This window comes from Phyllostomus discolor, chromosome 3 (genome assembly GCF_004126475.2).
Source record: "Phyllostomus discolor isolate MPI-MPIP mPhyDis1 chromosome 3, mPhyDis1.pri.v3, whole genome shotgun sequence".
In the NCBI taxonomy this organism is placed as follows: domain Eukaryota; kingdom Metazoa; phylum Chordata; class Mammalia; order Chiroptera; family Phyllostomidae; genus Phyllostomus; species Phyllostomus discolor.
Genome location: NC_040905.2, coordinates 151,130,449 through 151,150,230, shown reverse-complemented (window position 1 = coordinate 151,150,230; position 19,782 = coordinate 151,130,449). Strand labels below are relative to the sequence as shown.

At 37.5% G+C, this 19,782-nt stretch overlaps 1 protein-coding gene across 1 annotated transcript in view; it reads left to right on the top strand.

The window, feature by feature from the left end:
- The first annotated feature begins 3,093 nt into the window (after positions 1-3,093).
- CNTLN (centlein) overlaps positions 3,094-19,782 on the top strand; it is a 307,559-nt gene continuing 290,870 nt past the window's right edge. Inside the window, 2 exon segments of the mRNA XM_036021559.1 lie at positions 3,094-3,594; positions 10,660-10,748. Of these exon segments, the coding sequence (XP_035877452.1) occupies positions 3,235-3,594; positions 10,660-10,748 (449 nt within the window). The 5' untranslated portion in view covers positions 3,094-3,234.

The following is a 19,782-nucleotide window of genomic DNA, read 5'->3' as shown; positions in this document are numbered from 1 at the left end:
CTTAATAGTGGTTTCAAATGTAATAACTAAATTCTGCTGATCGAATAAAGATTATACTAAATTGGTAAAGACATAAACATGCCTTAAAATTTGGCATTCTTTCTGAAAACAAAGAAACATAAAGGCTGAGAAACTCATACATCTTTTCCCCTTTTGAACAGAAGTTAGAAATACATTTTTAAAATTAGAGTGATAGGTGTGATTTAAATTCCTCATTAATTTGTACATTTCCCTCAGTATTTCAAATCTACAATGGTGATATGGAGGGAATTATGTGTTTCTATATTCTAATATACTTCATTCTCAGCAGGCTTTATTACATATATTTGCAGAATAGACATCATCACTTTTAAATGTTTAAAAAAGAATTGATTACTTTGTACATTTTTATTCAGGTAGTATCGCAGATTTTTAACTTATCTTCCTGAGTTACACATGTTAGTATTCAATGTTTCACACATTTCTGTCATTTCAGAAAATAACTAATACATGAAACAACTCTATGTACAGTTCTGAAAAAGTGCAAGTTTCTATTGTTAAAAACTGTCTTCCAACGAAGAACAATTACAACTCAACAACAAAAAGACAAAAACAACCCAAATAAAAAAATGCACAAAGAATTTAAATAGACATGTCTCCAAAAAAGATAAACAAATGTCCAAGTACATGAAAAGATGATCAATGTTATTAGAGAAATGCAAACCAAAACTACAACGAGGTATCATTTCACACCCACTAGTATGGCCATAAAGAGAACAGATTTTTCTTTTTTTAAAAAAAAGGAAAACAGGTGTTCATGAGGATGCAGAGCAATTTGAATTTTATACATTGTTCGTGGGAATGTAAAGTTGTGCAGCCACTGTAGAAAGCAGTTTCGTGGTTCCTTAATACCTTAAACATAAAATTACCATATGACCCAGCAGTTCCACTCCTAGGTATATGCACAAAATAATTGAAAATAAATGTTCAAAAATAACTTATAAGTGAATATTCATAGCAGTTCTATTCACAATAGGAAAAAGTAGAATCAACCTAAATGCTCATCAATGGATGAATTGAAAAACAAATTGTGATATACCCATACAAATGAAGTACTGATACATGCTACAAAATGGACGAAGCTTGGAAATATTCTTCTAAGTGAAAGAAGCCAGATATAAAAGACTATGTATGTATTGCATGGTTTTATTTATTTGAAATAGAATAGTCTAATCCATATAGATAGAAAGCAGATTGGTGATTATCTTGAGCCTGGGGGTTGCGGGGTTAGAATGGGGAGTGACTGTTTAATGGGTATGGGGTTTTAGTTGGAGGTGGTGAGAATGTTCTGGAACTGGTTGTAATGGTTGCCTAACATTGTGAATGTGCTCAATGATTCTGAATTGTTTTTCATTTTCACTCACTTCACAATAAATGGTAAATTTTATGTTATGTGTATTTTACCACAATAAAAAGAAAGTTAAAAAATTGTCTGCCTAGTTATAGATCCAGGATATTAACCTTTTTTGAGTCAAATATGTTTATTTACCCAGTGTACATAACAGTTTTCATTGCTTTTCAAAAGAATCTTTCTATAATCAGATGCCATGATGCACTTTTGAGTGAATAACAAATAGCCATTTAAAATGTGCATTCATACTGATTTGTGCCAAACATGTGAATCTTCAGCCCAGTGAAATCTTATTATATGCTATCAGACCTAATGCTGTATTTCAAGTGACAGATATGAAGTAAGGGTAGGGATCAAACGCACAAGTTTTAGAGTTAAGTGGATTCATATCCTAGCGTTTCTAATACCAGATGTGAGACTTCAGGCAAGAAACAACAACTTCTTGAGTCTCACCAGTAAAATGGGAATAATATCTATTTTACTGTGATATTGTAAGAATTGATTAAGTATGTATATGAACGGTGTTTAGTCATAGACTCAGCATATTGTAAAAGTTTGATATGGCAGTGACTTCTTTTAAAACAGGCTCATATGCAATTTTTCTAATGTAATCCTTTTATAAATGTTGTGAGCTATTCATTCACCTTCAGTGGGATGGAAGCTCACTCTCTTGCCTTCACAGACTTCTAAAATCGGAAGTGTTTTTTTTTTTAAGGCTAACTAGATATGCTATAGAGCTGTAATTTTGATTAAATGAAGAGGTCATCAGTTAAAGCAGTTAGCTTCCTACTTCCACAGCCGTCTTCTCCCCATCCCAGCTCTCCAATATTCTAGAACCTTTTTTTTTCTTTCCAGAAGAGAGCAGATCTAGCGTTTGGTGCAACTCTGTTGCTGGCTCAATGTGCATCTCCTTACTAAACTTGTCACTAGTGTATGTGTTACAATGACAGAGAAAGAGCATGTTATTGCCTATTTGAAGTTTAAAAAGAAAGAGATAGTGGGAAGACAAATTTTAAAAAAGGATTAAGGGTAAAGAAAGCTGGTCTTATTTCGTAAACCCTACACCAGCTTAACTGATTTCAAATTATTCCAAGGACCCAAACTATCAGGCAATGTAGGTCACACTCTGATGTTCCACCAACACATAAAGAAGCTGACAAAAATTCAAAGGAAATCATGACTCTTGCAAAACAAAAGACAAAGGGTATGTAAATATCATAATTCAGATGGGAAACCTGCCTGACAGTTCCAGCTCAGCACAAGGCTGTCTGTCAGTCAGCGGGATGTCAGCTGTACATAAAGCGGTTTTCCTAAAGGATGTGAAGAAAGCACAAGTGTAAAACTTACTCCTGATCCTCAAGGAGTTTACAACCCTGCTGGAAAGATTAGCTGTGTAGCTAACACTCCAGGGTGGCCAGTGAAACAAGACAGGCAAGTTGGCAGGGGCCTTGAAGGCAAAGTGTTCACAATAAGGGATCATTTGGAGGTAGGGGCTTGTCAAGGAAGACTTTAAAATGGGAGACGTTAGCTAGACTCAACTGTCGGGTAGGGTTTTAGATGGGTGGGCAGGTACGGTGTTGAGGGCAGCAGGTTCCCGCAAAACACAAGGTGGTGGCGCTCGAGGAGGGCCTGCTTAACCTCTTGGGGCATGGCGCGTGCGCAGTCCAAAGCTCAGGCCGGGCGCTCAGCTCCTGGGAAGTCCGCCAGGACCCGCGGCGCGAGACCCCGCGTGCCACGGCGGGAAAAGGGCTCGCGCATGCGTACTTTGGAGCTCAGGCTCGCCGGGATGGGGAAGGGGAGGTGGAGTTTCCAAGAAGCTACTTGACCCGTTAGCAGCCGTAGCCATGTCGGCGCGCTCTTCGCCATCAGCGCTCCCTCGGTCCTCTGCCCGACTTTCAGGGCCCCGGTCCTCACGTGTTGGGCGGGGAACTGTGGTACCCGCTGTGAGCAGCGAGGCCTTGGGTCTGGCCGGCGCAGCGGGGGAGGGCGTTGTGGACAAAAGCAATGTATCCAGACGGGGTGAAAAAGAGTTAGGGGGCCGGCGAGGGCTAGAGGGGGCAGCTCCGGCTCAGGCTCCCCTCCTCAGCGCGCCCAAGGGGTCCGAGCGGCTAGAGGGCATCTCGGTAGAGGAGGCAGTGGTGACCCGGACGCAGCTGCTGGAGGAAGAGCTGAGCAGCCTAAAGGAGGAGCTGGCCCTGTGTCAGGTATCGAGGACTCCTGTCGCCGGCCTTTCTTCTCCACAGCGGGCCGGGGCCTGGGGGGAGGCGCGACCCTCTTCCTCTGCCTTGGGCTGCGTAGCGGCGTGGGTTGGGGACTCAGCCGCCCCGCCCGGCGGCGCTCCCTGCCGGTTCCCACACCCAGCGCTTCCCGTTTTCGTCGCTGGAGGAACGCTGTCTCCTGGCTGTCCTACCTCTGCCCCTCTCTGGACAGCGGCCGGCAGAGTTCGTCTGGGTTCCCCGGGTTTGGCTTTCTTCATTTGGATACCACCAGAAGGAGCAGACGCACCCTGCACTCCAGCCCCCAGGCCCAAGTTCTCCGTCGTAACCGTAGTGGTACTTGATGCAGCAGGAGTGGAGTGCAGTGGCCAAGTTGAAGTGTTGACTAGGAAAGTTTAAACATTTTTATTAAAATTAAATCCACCGATAAAAGAGACTTTAATTTTCAGACCCACTCTTGTCCTTGTTCTTAAGTCAACTTAAGTTGTAAACACAGACCAATAATTTTTAGGGAGCCTTGGGCCTGGAACTTGAACACAAAGTAGATGATACTCATTAACCAGCCATACCAATTCCGTAGTCCTTGAGTGAGACATTTATTTTCATGTCATTTACCAGGTCAATTGGGTTAACATCACTTTACTGTGATTTGTAGAGTTTGTGTGTAATGGAGATAGCTCGACTGTACTCATGTTCAGAGAGATTTGATTTCCCTTTATTTTTTCAGTCTTACCATTCCTTTGTGATTTAACCAGAGACTTTAGACGGGATTGCATAATTAAATGTTGGGAATTCACTCAGTAGTAGAAATTTGAGGCACAGTTTTCAGGATAGAACCAATTAGGAACTGCATAACACCGAGGTATCATTATGAGTAGTATCTGTTTAGATTAATAAAAATTCATGAAGTTCATTCTCTTAGAATTTGTTCTATTGGATTATTTTGCCCCTTTTGGAGGTCCTTGCTGACTGAGGCAAGGCTTTAAAAACAGGAAAATTTGTTGAAATTGAGTATCATTTCTTAAACAGGTGGGTAGATATTAGGTGGCTACCTCCTTTTTCTATTTTCCCCGTTTCCTTTCCCATTTTCTGTTCCTCAGTGGTTAAGGACCAAAGTGGTAAATAGAAGATACTAATGAACTGAAGCATGTCATCTGTACACCTCAACCTTGGGTAGTTTAAAGATAGGAAACCATGATAAAAGCCTTTGTTACTTTGTCAGGTCCTAAGATTCCATTTGCCCATATATTTACTACACTCTTTGCTCTAGAGCCCTCACTACACATTTCCTATTGTTGTGCCCTTAGTGGCTAAGGAACTAGGATATTTGCTTTTTATTATTGACTTAATTAAGAAAATCAGTTTGTTTGAAGCAGCCCAATGACCACCTCCCCTCCCCCAAATTCATTCACTACTATATTCTTTAAAAAGTGTGGCTTCAAACATAGTGCTGGCCTCTGTGACCTTGGACATATATGGACTAGGAAGATGAATGAAATATTCTAGGCAGTGTAAGAACGGAGATGGCCATGATTAGCCTAGAACAATGGAACTTGAGATTTTTGTAATATTGACACTATTAGATAATCATAGACAAGATCGATAGTATCCTATACCATAAAACTTCAGTCAAACCATCCTCCTCTTCGGAAAACATGGAAAACAATAATGAACTTCAAACTGTTTTGTGAAGAGGTATCTAAGTAATTGTCCACTTTTTTTACTTGCTCTTCCACTTAATTCAGCTAGAAATCACACTATCCAAGAATATGTAGTATTTACCCTATATTTTTAAAATCTTTCCAAAATTGTAACCCAAAATAAATTCATTTGACATTTCAATCTAGTAAATATACAAAACATACATGTACATGTAATTTCAGAAAGATGACTTACTCTGTGTTATTAACTCTGGTATTTTCTTTTAAATTCTGTTCCTTTAGAAAAATGCAGCTCAGATTGACTAAATTTCACACCCTAGTAACAGGCCAAATACACAGTTTGGGGAAAAGAACTTTGCTAATTAGTCTTTGGTTATAATTAAAGATTCATTTAGGTTAGTTGGTTTTTTCCACATTCAACTTACACGAATTTAATTATATGTACTTGGAGAAATAGAAAATTTGAGTGATTCCTTATACCAGTCCTCTCCATGGGATGACTCAGAATAAGCATGTAAAAAAAAAATCTCAGTTCCAAGTGTTTCTCTGAATATGAGAACCTTATCCTACTCTATGTGATTGTATATTTACTTAAAACTTTTTTTCACATGGCCCCAGATTAGCAAGCACTGTACACACACGTTTAGTTGAAGAAAACATGATTAATTACAATGTGATAGAAAGGCTGTCTGTGGTGGACTTACTGAAGATAGGATGTTAGCTTCCAAATGTAGTTTTTTTCTAAGAAATGTTCAATGATGCTCCAAAGGGTAGATTTAAGTCCGTGACATTTATGTGTTATTCATTGATTTAAAACCTAACTTCACCATACTCTTAATTTCGATTGTATATTTCAAGAATATGTTCTATTATCCTGGCCAATGTGGCTCTGTTGGTTGGAGCTTTGTTCCATAACTAAAGTTGGTGGGTTCAATTTCTAGTCACAGCACATACCTAGGTTGTGAGTTTGATCCCTGGTCCAGGTGTGTCCCAGAAAAACCAATTGATGCTTCTCCCTTGTATCAGTGTTTCTCTCCCTTCATCTCTTTCTGAAAGCAATGAAAAAATAGTCCTTAGATGAAGATAACAAAAATGTGTTCTATTTGTAATAAGGGATGATGTGGGTATGTGTATGTACACATTTATCACCCCTTACAGAATATCAGATGAGAAAAAGTATGTTATATATCTATGTATATATAAATATATATCTCCACATATGTGTATATATATTTCAAAGCTTATTTCCTTTTTTAGTAGCAATCAAAAATTTTTATTAAAGCTATAAACCAGTTTCAGGTAAAAAATTACTTAGGGCATTTAAATGAAATATATATTCATTATTCCAACTTTAAACTTTCATAGCAGCATGTGATGTTGGAATTAAGAGTATCTGATGAGAGAACTCATGAAGTTATATTTTTTGTTAGATATTTATCTGTGTTGTAAACTTGTTTAGTCATTCACAGAGAAAAGAAATGGAAAACATGTTGTATAATTAGAATCTTTTTCATTGTTAGTATCTGTATTCTAGTAGATGAATATTTTTGTGCAAGTATTCTTTATAGTAATAATTTGAGTGGCTACTTTATGCTATACTTTTTAATTAAACTTTTATTGTCTTCCCTGAGTTCTGATAGGCAAGTTATTTAAATATAGGAAATAGATTTTTTATATTTGTTGAATTCATTCCTCCAGTAAAGTCAGTTGGGGGGCCTGTTATGTTGCCAGACACTAACTTAGGTGCTGGGAGAGTAGATACCCAGTGAAAAAGACAGTTTTGGATGTCTCTGAAGGGGATATTTATTTCCATGCGAGCTGATAAGTAAAAGTCAAAACTAATCCACTACTAAAATAATGTAGGCCCAAATCCCTTAGCATTAGTCAACTTGTTCATAGGCTGAGTTTAATAAATGTTGTGAGAAAGAGTAGGATATTTTAATTTAAATTTGAAATTATTTGATTCTGTGTAGAAGTTTTGTAGTAATAATAAAGAGATTTTATGAGTAATTTTTAAAGGTTTTTATTTTTAATTTTTAAAAAAGAACATAATGTTCAAAGGAAGGGAAAATAATAAGAATGATGTTATTGGCAATGGTTAGTTTTCTTGTTTTAATGTCTGGAATAGTTTTAAAACTAGTTTTGTGTTTGCTGGGGTCTTTACTTCTCTTTGTGTATGAAAGAAGGTCTTTTTAGTACCCAGAGGTATAATCCACATTGAAGATGACATAGCATTTAAATACCTAACAAACTCACAAAAACTAATATGTACACCAGTCCCACAATCTATTCATAGCCTTTTATTGTTCGCAATAGAACTTTTTTTTTCTAAATTGGATATCACTTATACATTTGAGTATATTTAGGTGAAAAACAAAATCTGAATACTGTTGTTGACCATAAATGAAAGGAAGAAATTAATAATGAAACTTTAAAGAAATTCGGAAATTGGCAAGTTTTCCTGAAATGACTTTTGGGTATAAATTGGGTGTAAACAATAAAATGTTTTGGGGGACTCTTATCTTCTGGAGGAGGCTTTTTTTTCCTCTGGCCTCTATAATAAAAACAGCTTAAGGAGAATTTATTTCTTTTTTGTTGGGGATTGAAAAGGAGACGTGAAATAACCATAACAACAGTAAAAAGAAAAGGAGAAAAAAGGATAAATTAAAGTGCAAGGGTTTTTTTCATCAGTTATTTATTGATTTATTGTAATTTTCACTGCTAGAGCTCAATCCTTTATTAGTAAGTCATACTTATTGAAGCTGAAGTAACTCCATTATTTTATAAATGTTGAAAATTGTTTTTTTACTTTTTATTTATATTAATCTTTCTTGCTTGGTATTTTAGGTAGAAAAGTTGAGATGAAAATACATGACAATCTTTGCTATTTTATTTGGAAGCTAACTATAAGATAAATTTATAGATAATGCTGATTTCAAGAGATTTTGTTTTTTTACAAGTAGAGAGATTAGAGCACATGAAGTTGTAGTAGCATACTTTTTCCCTTTCAAGCAAGTTACGAATGTGTATATATGGGGTGGGCAAAAGTAGGTTTACAGTTTGTATGGAAGATAATACAATAATTAATAAACAATATAAGAATAAACTGTTTCTTGCACTCACAATTTTAAATCTACTTTTGCCCACCCCTGTATTGACATTTCTTGTCTTTAACCCAAGTGTTGAATTCTTACTTTTATTAAAAGGATAAAGTAAAGCACGAGGTGTAAGAATCGTTAGATAGTACTCGCCAGTACTCATGCTATCAAAAGCATATAACAAAATAGAGCGAAGATTTGAACATTAAAAAATGAAAACATAAAATTTTAGAAGTAAGCATAGGTAAATATATTTCTAATATTGGAGTAGAGAGGGCCTTCTAATTGGTACATAAAATTCACAAGCTAGAGTAGAAAAGATAGATAAATTTGAATATATGAAGTTTATAACTATCTTTTCTTAAAGAATTCGTCATAAAGCTAAATAAGCAACAACATACTGGGAAAAATATAACAGAATTGGTAGATATAAATCTAATTTTAACATTTCTAACAACATTTCTTATATTTTATTGGCAGAACATAGTTACATAGCCCACAGGCAAGAGAGACAAGTCTTTTGATTGTGTAGAAAAGAGCCAAAATGTTTTCTTTTACTAAGTAGGGGGAGAATGGATGATGGAGAGATTTACAAATAAAGATAAACGCAAGTAAATACAAACAAACAATAAAATACAGCATTTTTAAATGTGATATGAAAAAAAATTAAACAGGGCAAAGGGTTACCAGGGACATGTGTTTTGGTGGCTATAAATATAATGGAGAATAATCTACATGAAGATCGGGTGGATGGTACATGTACAAAGGCCTTGGTACAGGTAGAGCAAGAAAGTCATTGTAAACAAGGGGGAGAGTGTTAGATGAGGTCAGACAGGTATGTATGGGGTCAGGTAATACGGGGTCTTATAGTCTTGGTAAAGAGTTTGGATTCTTTTCCTAATTGACAGGAACCCATTGGAGGATTTTGAGTTGTAAAGAGGTTAGGGTACCATTGTGGGGAACTGGACTAGAGATGGATTTGATCTTGGATGAAGGTCATAGTGATGGAGGAGTTGAGAAGTGGTTAGAATTGGGATATGTTTTGTAGGTAAGGCTGTAGGATTTACTGATGGTCTGGATGTGAAATGTGAGGAAAAGAGCAACCCAGATTGACTCCTAGATTTTAGGTCTTTGAACAAATGAGTAGGTGGTGTCATATTCTGAGACACAGAGGTGCAGGTTTTTGAAAGCGTAGGAAACCAAACATTTTATTTTGGGTAAATTAAATTTCAGATACCTCTTAGGTATTCAAGTGGAATTAATTGAGTAGGCATTTGGAGATTCCAATCTGCATCTAGGGCTGGAGGAGACAGCTAGAGAAAGATGGGGGAGTCATCATTGTAGAGTCGATATGTAAAATATAAAACCATGGATTAAATGAGGTAACCTAGAGCATTGGTTTTCAATGCTGTGTGCATAGAATTACTTCAGGTGCTTTTTTTTTTTGAGATTTTATTTACCATATTTAGTTTTAGAGAGAGAGGGGAGGCAGAAAGAGAGGGAGAGAAACAGTGATGTGCAAAAGATAGATCAATGGATTGCCTCCTGCAGGCCCCCAACTGGGGACCTGGCTCGAAACCCAGGCAGGTTTCCTGACCAGGAATGAACCAGTGACCTTCGACCTTTGATCTTTAGCCTTGCAGGCCAGTGCTCAATCTACTGAGCCACACCCGTCAGGGCATCTTAAAAGCTTTTAAAAAGTACTTCAACCTTACCTGAGACCAATTAAATCAGTATCTCTAGATAGTCACTGTTAAAACAAAACAAAACAAAACAAAAAACTCCCCAAAAGTGATTCCTAATAGTCAACTAGTGTTGATAACTGGGCTAGGCTTTATGGACTGAAACTGTTCATTGTCCATTTGGATTTGGCTTTATAGAGGACCTTGAAAAATGATTTTAGCATAATAGTGGGGAGGGAAATATGGAGGAGATTGTAGAGTGAATGAGAGAGAAAGAAGTGGAAACAGTGATTATAAGCAGTTCTTTCAAGGAATGTTGCTGGAAAGGGAGATGAAAATAGAGGACAGTTTCTGTGTAGAGTGAATGTACCTTGATATTCAGCATTTCAGTGTTTATACCCTAAAATGTGAAAGGTAGAAATAGTAAAAGTGAATGTTGATTACCAGTATAAGAACTTTTTAAAATAAAGCTTTCTTGCTAAAAAGAATCTATTTTATAGTTATAATACTAACAATCATGTAATTTTTTTGTTTTTAATTTAATGTCATATATTGTCTTCTCTGTTATAGCTACAAAGCAAGTGCATTTAGAATGTCTTTTATTTCTTTAAGGCTGATAAAGAATTTGTGTGGTCTTTGTGGAAACGTCTCCAGGTGACAAACCCAGATCTCACACAAACAATCAGTATGGTTGTGGAAAGGTAAGCTCCCAAATTATTTTTTCATGAGTATTTGGTTTGTTGAATTTGTTTCTCTTCATTATTAAAATTAAAACTTGGCACTAATCCCTTAATTCAGTGATTTTCAACCTTTTTCATCTCATGGCACAAGTAAACTAATAACTAAAATCCTATGGCACACCAAAAAAATCTGTTTTTTTGCCAGTCTAACCAAAAAATAAGTATATTTTGATTCATTCATACCGGATGGCTATTGTGTTGACTGTTTTCATTAAAAAGATGTTTTTAAACCTTTACCTGAGGATATGTTTATTGATTTTAGAGAGAGAGAAATGGAGAGAGAGAAACATTAACATTGATCTTAGAAATAAATATTGACTAGTTGCCTCTTGTATGCACCTTGACTGGGGATCAAACCTACAACCTAGATATGAGCCCTGACCAAGGATCAAACCCACGATCTTTAGGTATACAGGATGACTCTCCAACCAACTAAGCCAGGTGGCCAGAGCAGTTGTCATTTTTTTATTTGACAGTCTAAGGGAGAAGAGGTCAGTGTCCCTGACTAAATAGTCAGGTATTGCATGTTTTAAAAATTCTTGTGGCACAGCAGTATGCCTTTTGCGGCACACTGGTTGAAAATCACTACCCTAAAGAGATGTATTTAATTTCCAAATGAATATGGAACATGATAAAATTATTGCATGTATTTTAAGGAATGCCAGTTTACCAGATAAAATAGATAAATAAGTCATATCTCTTGCTCATATTCTGACATATTTGGGAAGCTTGTAGGTCATAGGAAAAACTGTGATTTAGACACTGTGTGTGTGTTTGTTTTAAGCTATTACAGCTCAACTTTAAAAATTATAAGTCCCTGTTGTTTGGCTTGTTACTCTGAGATTGTCCTTGTTAGCAAGTTCCTAGACATGGCTCAGTTTTCTCCCAAGGTAGTTGCAGTGTTTATCTGAAAGCCTGGGATGGCCTTGCTAGAGTACAGTAAGTGTTCTGGAATTGGTTGAAGGATTTTACTTTATACTCTCTATTATCCTGTGTGAGGCGCCCAGTCATTTAACCATAGATTATTGGACCTCCCCTTGGTCATTAGAAACAGTGGAGTGATACTAGGTACTCCTTGTCAAATTATTTGGTATATAGTAGTCCCATGACACTTAAAACAGCAATCAAAACACTTGTTTATCTGTAAAATAGATTTCAGTACATTTCCTAAATGAGAAGCTATGCATATGGATACATTTTCCTTTTTGTTTATTGGAATCATGATTATGTAATCTGATTATAATTTTTTGTTAACTTGAACTGAATTCACCTTTGGAGTTTCTTGCCCTGGGATCATTCTGATATTGTTGGATTTTGACTTTTAAAAATCATAGGTATAGACTTCCGGCTAAGATGGAGGTGTAGGTAGATACACTGTGCCTCCTTGCACGACCAAAATAAGGACAACAACAATTTAGGAACAAAATAACAACCAGAACTGACAGAAAATTGAACTGTATGGAAGTCTGACAACCAAGGAGTTAAAATAGACACATTCATCCAGACCGGTAGGAAGGGCGGGGTCAGGCCTCCAGGCAGAGAGGGGTCACAGCCAAAAACAGTGGGGGCACCCGGTGCGCAAGGCACCAGCTGACAAACCCTGGGTGCACAAGATGGCAAGGTGGCTGGCTGACACGGTAGTCCCACATTCGCATGCAGATAAACCAGGCATAACTGGGGAGTGGGACAGACTGCACAACCCAGGGTCCCAGCACAGGGAAATAAAGCCTCAAAACACCAATTGAAAACACCTGTGGGGGTTAAGGTGCCAGGAGAGACTCCCAGCCTCACAGGAGAGTTCATTGGAGAGACCCACAGGGTCCTAGATCATACACAGGCCCACCCACACGGGAATCAGCACCACAAAGACCCAGTTTGCTTGGGGGAAGTGGCAGAAGGGACTCAAATCCAACAGAGAGTGGAGCAAGTGCCGTTGTTTCCTCTCCAACCCCTCCCTCACATGCAGCATCACCACCCTGTGACATGGGTTGCCCCGCCCTGGTGAACATCTAAAGCTCCACCCCTCATACATAACAGGTGCATCAAAACAAAAAAAAAAGGTCCAAACAAAAGAACACATCAAAGCTTCAGAAAAAAAAAACAACTAAGTGATGAAGACATAGCCAACCTATCAGATGCACAGTTCAAAGCACTGGTGATCAGGATGCTCACAGAATTGGTTGACTTTGGTCACAAATTAGATGAAAAAATGAGGGCTATGCTACGTGAAATAAAGGAAAATGCACAGGGAACCAATAGTGATGGGAAGAAAACTGGGTCTCAAATCAATGGAGTGGACCAGAAGGAAGAAAGAAATATCCAATCAGAAAGGAATGAAGAAACAAGAATTCAAAAAAAATGAGGAGAGGCTTAGGAACTTCCAGGACATCTTTAAACATTCCAACATCTGAATTATAGGGGTACAAGAAGGGGAAGAGAAAGAGCAACAAGTGGAAACGTTATTTGAACAAATAACAAAGGAGAATTTCCCCAATCTGGCAAAGGAAATAGACTTCCAGGAAGTCCAGGAAGCTCACAGAGTTCCAAAGAAGTTGGACCCAAGGAGGAACACACCAAGGCACATCATAATCACATTACCCATGATTAAAATGAAGGAGAGAATCCTAGAAGCAGCAAGAGATAAGGAGACAGTTACCTACAAAGGAATTCCCATCAGACTGTCAGCTGATTTCTCAAGGGAGACCTTGCAGGCAAGAAGGGGCTGGAAAGACGTATTCCAAGTCATGGAAGGCAAGGACCTACATCCCAGACTACTGTATCCAGCAAAGCTTTCATTTAGAATGGAAGGGCAGATAAAGTCCTTCTCAGATGAGGTCAAATTAAAGGAGTTCATCATCACCAAGCCCTTATTATATGAAATGTTAAAGGGACTTCTCTAAGAAAAAGAAGATAAAAAATATGAACAGTAAAATGACAGCAAACTCACAATTATTAACAACCACACCTAAAACAAAACCAAAACCAAACCAAGCAAACAACTAGAACAGAACAGAACCACAGAAATGGAGATCACATGGAACATTATCAGCAGGGGAGTGGGAGGAGGAGAGAGAGGGAAAAGGTACAGAGAGAATAAGTAGCATAGATGGTAGGTAGAAAATAGACAGGGGGAGGTTAAAAATATTATGGGAAATGTAGAAGCTAAAGAGCTTATAAGTATGACCCATGGACATGAACTAAAGGGGGGAATGTGGGTGGGAGAGGGTGTACAGGGTGGAGGGGAGTGAAGGGGAGAAAATGGGACAACTGTAATAGCATAATCAATAAAATATATTTTTTAAAAAAGAAAGAAAATAAGTGTGCATGTGTGTGTGTGTGTAGTCTACAAAAGACCAACCTCAAAACAAAAGATACATACAGATGAAAGATGTGCTTTTGGCGGCAGCAGTTCATAATAAACTCATAAAATGACAGGTAAATTCAAGTATCTATAAACCATAGAAAATGGTATTTTCTACATATACACAAATGTTTTCTAGTGGCATGGTATTTTCTATCGGAAAATATCAAAAATTTTTTTTTGTTTTTATAGCGACTAAGTTCTTTCTTTTTTTATTTTTATTTTTTTATTTTATTTTAATCATTGTCAAAAAAATTTTTAAAAGGTTTGTTGGTGTCTGCAAAAGAGCTTGGTGACATTCTGATTGCGTTTGCTATGGATCCTTATAAAATTTTTAAATGCCTACTTAATTTTTTATACTTTTTAAAGATTTTTTTATTTTTTATTTTTCTTCAAGTACAATCAATAACAAAAACTACTTAGGATTATTAAAAACTGTTTATACATCTTTTTTCCAAAAATCAAGGAAAGAAATCATTATATTAATACAAACATACTCATAATACTTAAATTCTATTTATAAATTGTCTCTTTCTCCCGATGTCTTCTTGACTAGATAGTCCTCTTTAATAGCTAAGCACAGAGCTATCTTTCTCTAACTTTTAGCAGTGTCTGACACTGAGATGACATCAACTGATATTTTTTTAAATGAGTAAATGTCATGGAGATAGCAGCTTTAATAATGGCCACACATTTCTGAATCTCACAATCTGGTTTTCTTAAAACATTTGGTATCCCCTAGGTATCCACTCCTAAAGATATGTTCCCTGTAGAATCCATTAAACAGGTCCTAAAATTTCCATTGGTTGCCTTTAACCTAAATTTTATAAATTATTTTCTTTGGTGCCTTATATCTTGCCTCAAAGTGAAGATGTAAAATGTAGCTGATGTCTGAAAAAGAAATCAATAAGATGTTCAGAGTTGGTATGCTAAGAGCCTTGATAGAGGGTATGGAAGTTAAGGACACAGAGGAATTACAGGATTTGAGTGGTACTGCTTGAGAGAAAGTGACTGAACTTGGGAATTGATTTTCTGTTCAAAACAGTCCAAAAGATATCAAAGATTACCCTCAAGGTGTGAAATTTGGAGAAAAGTAAGAAAATGGTAAGATTGTGGAAGTAAAAAAGTTAAGTAGTAAAAAAACTCAAAGGAGAAGCCAACAAGTTCTATAGATGATATAACGAATTTGATGGGCATTGTGGGACATGAATTAGAAATGCCACAGGCAATGGAAACAAAGTATATGAAAGAAAAAGTTTACACAAAAGGATATAAAATGTATCTTAGACTTCTTTCATACATAATAAAAATGCAAACAAAAACTATTTCAAAATATATATACATATTTTTAAAGATTTTATTTATTTATTTTTAGAGAGGGAAAGGAGGGAGATAGAGAGACAGAGAGAAACATCAATGTGCAGTTGCTGGGGGTCATGGCCTGCAACCCAGGCATGTACCCTGGCTGGGAATCGAACCCGCGACACTTTGGTTCGCAGCCCGCGCTCAATCCACTGAGCTACGCCAGCCAGGGCACAAAATATATTTTTCTTATTAAATAACAAAGATCATTTCATTCAAAGTTTGAATGAAAACAATGTGATGGCTGGCCAGAATATAGGTAAAATAGGCACCTTCTTATATTCCTACTAGAAGTATAAACGGGCACAACAATTTGGCACTATGTATCACAATTATAACCGTATATATCTTTTAATCTACTGTAGAAGTCACTCGTTACTAAATAACAAATCCTCCCAAACTCTAGAAGCTTAAAACAACAAATAGAGAAGAACTTCTGACATGACTGTATAAAGAGCTCTGCTGACCCACTCCCCAGTAAAACTGGTGAACACTGTAAAAAGAAACACTGAAAGCTTATGCAAATGGTCTTAAGGGCTAAAAGCAAATGAAGAAATGCCTATTCAGCAAAATTACAAAAATTCAGTAAGAAAGGCAAGTGTTTATGGTATCAAAACCAACATCATTCATTTCTTCCATCCTCAAGGAAGGTAAAAAGTACACGCCAGGATAGTACAGCAGAAACACAGGGCTCCTCCATCTCCCCCAAGTACCCAGTACCCAGGACAGCTTCTTCTCCCCAGCAGCAAGATAGCAGCATTTTTCATCCTGTCCCAGCTAATTGTTGCTGAGGCCATGTCTTAAGCAAGTGCAACTGAGAGAGGAAGACTCCATTCTTCTATCTACCCACCATTTGTGGAATGAAAGGTTCTACTTTGGGCATAGAGCACTGAGAATACTTAAGATCCAAACTCCGTTGCCCCAGCTTATGACAGCAATGGTTCGGCCAAGAGGACCTGAGGCTGCTGCTTCCCTCCACCAAACAATTAACTCCTACAATGAGGGTGTCACTCAGAGGGAAGTATAATATTCTCCACAATCACAGCTCCTGAGGCCTGGTTCAGATTTTGCTTCAGGTGGGGAAGGGGTTGGAGAGGCAATGTAAAATATATAGGTCCTAATTCCTTCTCAAAGGGAACTGACTTCATTTGCAACACATTATGGGGAAGTTCAAGCCTAGAGGCATTCTCAAGAACAGTGTAGTTTCTGGTGAAAGGCAAGCTTGTAGAAAATTCATGATAAATGCTCAACTATAGGCCTGCTAGTTTGCAGGAGAAAAAATGAGAACTAAGACAGCTGGCAAGAGCACTTAAATGGTTGGAAAAAATATCAAACACTGACTCAGAAACTTCACAGGAAACATACTGAATTGGTTTGTAGAGTTCCTTATGCTCTGCAGGGGTAGCCAACCTTTTGGAGTTTCTGAGCCACACTGAAGAAGGACAATTGTCTTGGGCCACACATTAAAAACATTGCAACATGTAATCACAAAAAACCCTCATAACGTTTTAAGTAAATTTACAATTTTTTGTTGGGCCACATTCATAGCCACCCTGAGATGCAAGCAACCCACGGGCCTGCATGACTGAAAACAATCAAACAATCAGCCACCAATTAGTGAAGTTTAACCACCTGGATGTGGTCAAGGAATGAAAACAAGAGAGCCTGACCAAAATCTATCATCCTCAGTCAATTGACAAAGCTAAAACTGCACCCTTCTTAGGAGCAATATCAGAAATTTACCACTTTTGGAGGGGAAATAGAGTTTAGAATAATCCAGCTAGTCATGGATCAAATAAACCTGGAGGAGAGGGATGGGGAAGAACAGTAACCAGATGTGCTACAATATAGTATCTCAAACATCCATGTCTAACAAAAAAATGTACAAGTCATGCAAATAAACAGAAAAGTATAATCCACACACCAGGAAAAAAGTAGGCAACAGAAGCTGGAAGAGTGACAACATGTTGGATTTATCAAAAAAAAAAACCACTTCAAAATAAGTAGTATAAATACGTTCACAAAACTAAAGGAAACATGGTTATAGGGGTGTCCAACCAGCAGCCCACGGGCCACATGCAGCCCAGGACGGCTATGAATGTGGATCAACACTAAATTGTAAATTTACTTAAAACATTATGAGATTTTTTTGTGATTACGTGTTACAATGTATTTAATGTGTGGCCCAAGACAAAATTCTTCCTCTTCCAGTGTGGCCCAGAGACACCAAAAGGTTGGACATCCCTGGAAGTAAAGAAAGGTATGATGACACTGTTGCAACAGCGACCAAAAGGGACAGAAGCACCAAGTGGACAGAGACAGTAATTTGAATTCACAAGAGAAAGCAAAAAGCATTGGTAAAGGTAATTATGTTACCAGCAGTATTTAGCTAGAAAAGGGGAGCAAAGGGAACTAGATATTGAGATTAATAAACTTGGAAGCATAAGCCTCCTTGTTAGACAGAAAGCTACAGCTTCACACCCCATGGGATTATAGCATTTCTCTGCAGAGAGAATTAACACTTCTCCCTTCGCCCCCTCTAGTGCCAGATAACCAGGTGGGGCAAGATGAAGGCAGGCACATATGCAAAAGAAGTCAAAAGGGTGCAGAGGAAGGTGTTGAACCAGAGAGGCCTGTCAGTCTAGCCTGGGGGAAGAATGTATTGGTTGGGATGTGGACCCTACCAAAGCATGCAAATGTCTGGGAAGTTGGTCATTTTGAAAAAGCACCTGACCTGTCCCACACCCAAGGTAACATAATCCTAGAGGAACAAAAAAGCGAGCTCTCCCTCTCTCTGTCTCTCTGTCCCTCTTGCCTGGGTAACCTACACTCAACCCAGTGTGTTCATTTATCCTTTCTACATGACCATGGGGCCTTTGGCAGCCACATGGCCCATGGCCATGCAACTCTACATGCAGGCTCCAGGAGGGAGCCTGAATGCAGTATAACTGGAAACATTATCTAAGCTACCCAGATAGGGACTGAGAATCTTAGCAGCTGCCTATGGGCTCCAAAGGACTGTACTTTAACATGAAGCAGAAACTCTGGACACTGGCATTTATCTTGGCCTTGCTGAGGACTTGCTGAAGACAGAGTTGGACTTTTTCCATGGTGGGACAGAGGGAGATGTGACAGTGGAAACACAAGGGGCAGCTTCTACCACACAAATAAACCACACCCACACCACAATCCCCTGTGCATAGGTCCTTTAAATGCTTTTCTCATGATCCCATGGAAGAACCTAATTCCCACCTACAAAAATTATGTAAATTGTTCAAAAGTATGTTTTCTACTTTCTTAACTGATTTGAAAAGGAACTGCTTAAAAGAATATGTACAGCCTTCACTTGTGTACCTCAGTGGATTGAGCATGGGCTGCGAACTAAAGGGTCACCCATTTGATTCCTAGTCAGGGGACATCCCTGGGTTGAGTGCCAGGTCCACAGTGGGGGCCACATGAGAGGCAATCACACATTGATGTTTCTCTCCCTCCCTATCCTCTCTCTAAAAATAAATAAATAAAACCTTTAAAAAAAGAATATGTACATAAAATATTGATGGGCTTAAATCATATGACAAATATAACATATGTGTAACATAACTGCTAATAACGGCACAAATCAGGTGGATGGTAGCAAAGTTTTATTGGGCTAAGGAATGATAAGATATCATAAAGCAATAATTATAAAAATGCATTGTTGTGTTTGTAACATTAATAGACATAATACGTATAATAACATCACCACAAAAAGGGATAAAAGGGAATATGGCTATACTTCAATAATGCTTTTATATGTCACTGGATATAAGCTTAGAAAAATACAAAGATAATTCTGTTAAAATACCCTAAAGCAGCCACTAAAAACACTAAAAAAATATAATAAAATATTATTAAAGAAATTAAAGTGCTACAACAGAAAATATTCGCTGAATGCCAAAAAGTAGTAGTAAAGGAGGAATGTAGGAACAAAAAAGATATGAGCCATATTTAAGACAAAATTGAAATGGCAGAAATGGATTCAAATATATCAGTAATAATATTAAAGGTAAATAGATTAAATAATTGAAGCAAAAGGCAGAGATTGTCAGGCTGGATTTAAAAAAAAAAACAACAGTCATCCAAAAATATACTGCCTACATAAGACATACTTTAGGTTCAAAGACTCAAATATACATTCAAAATAAAGCATGGAAAAAGCCAAATAGTAAAAATAGAGTCAATCCATCAGGAAGATATAACAATTATAAACATATATGTACCTAATAAAGGATC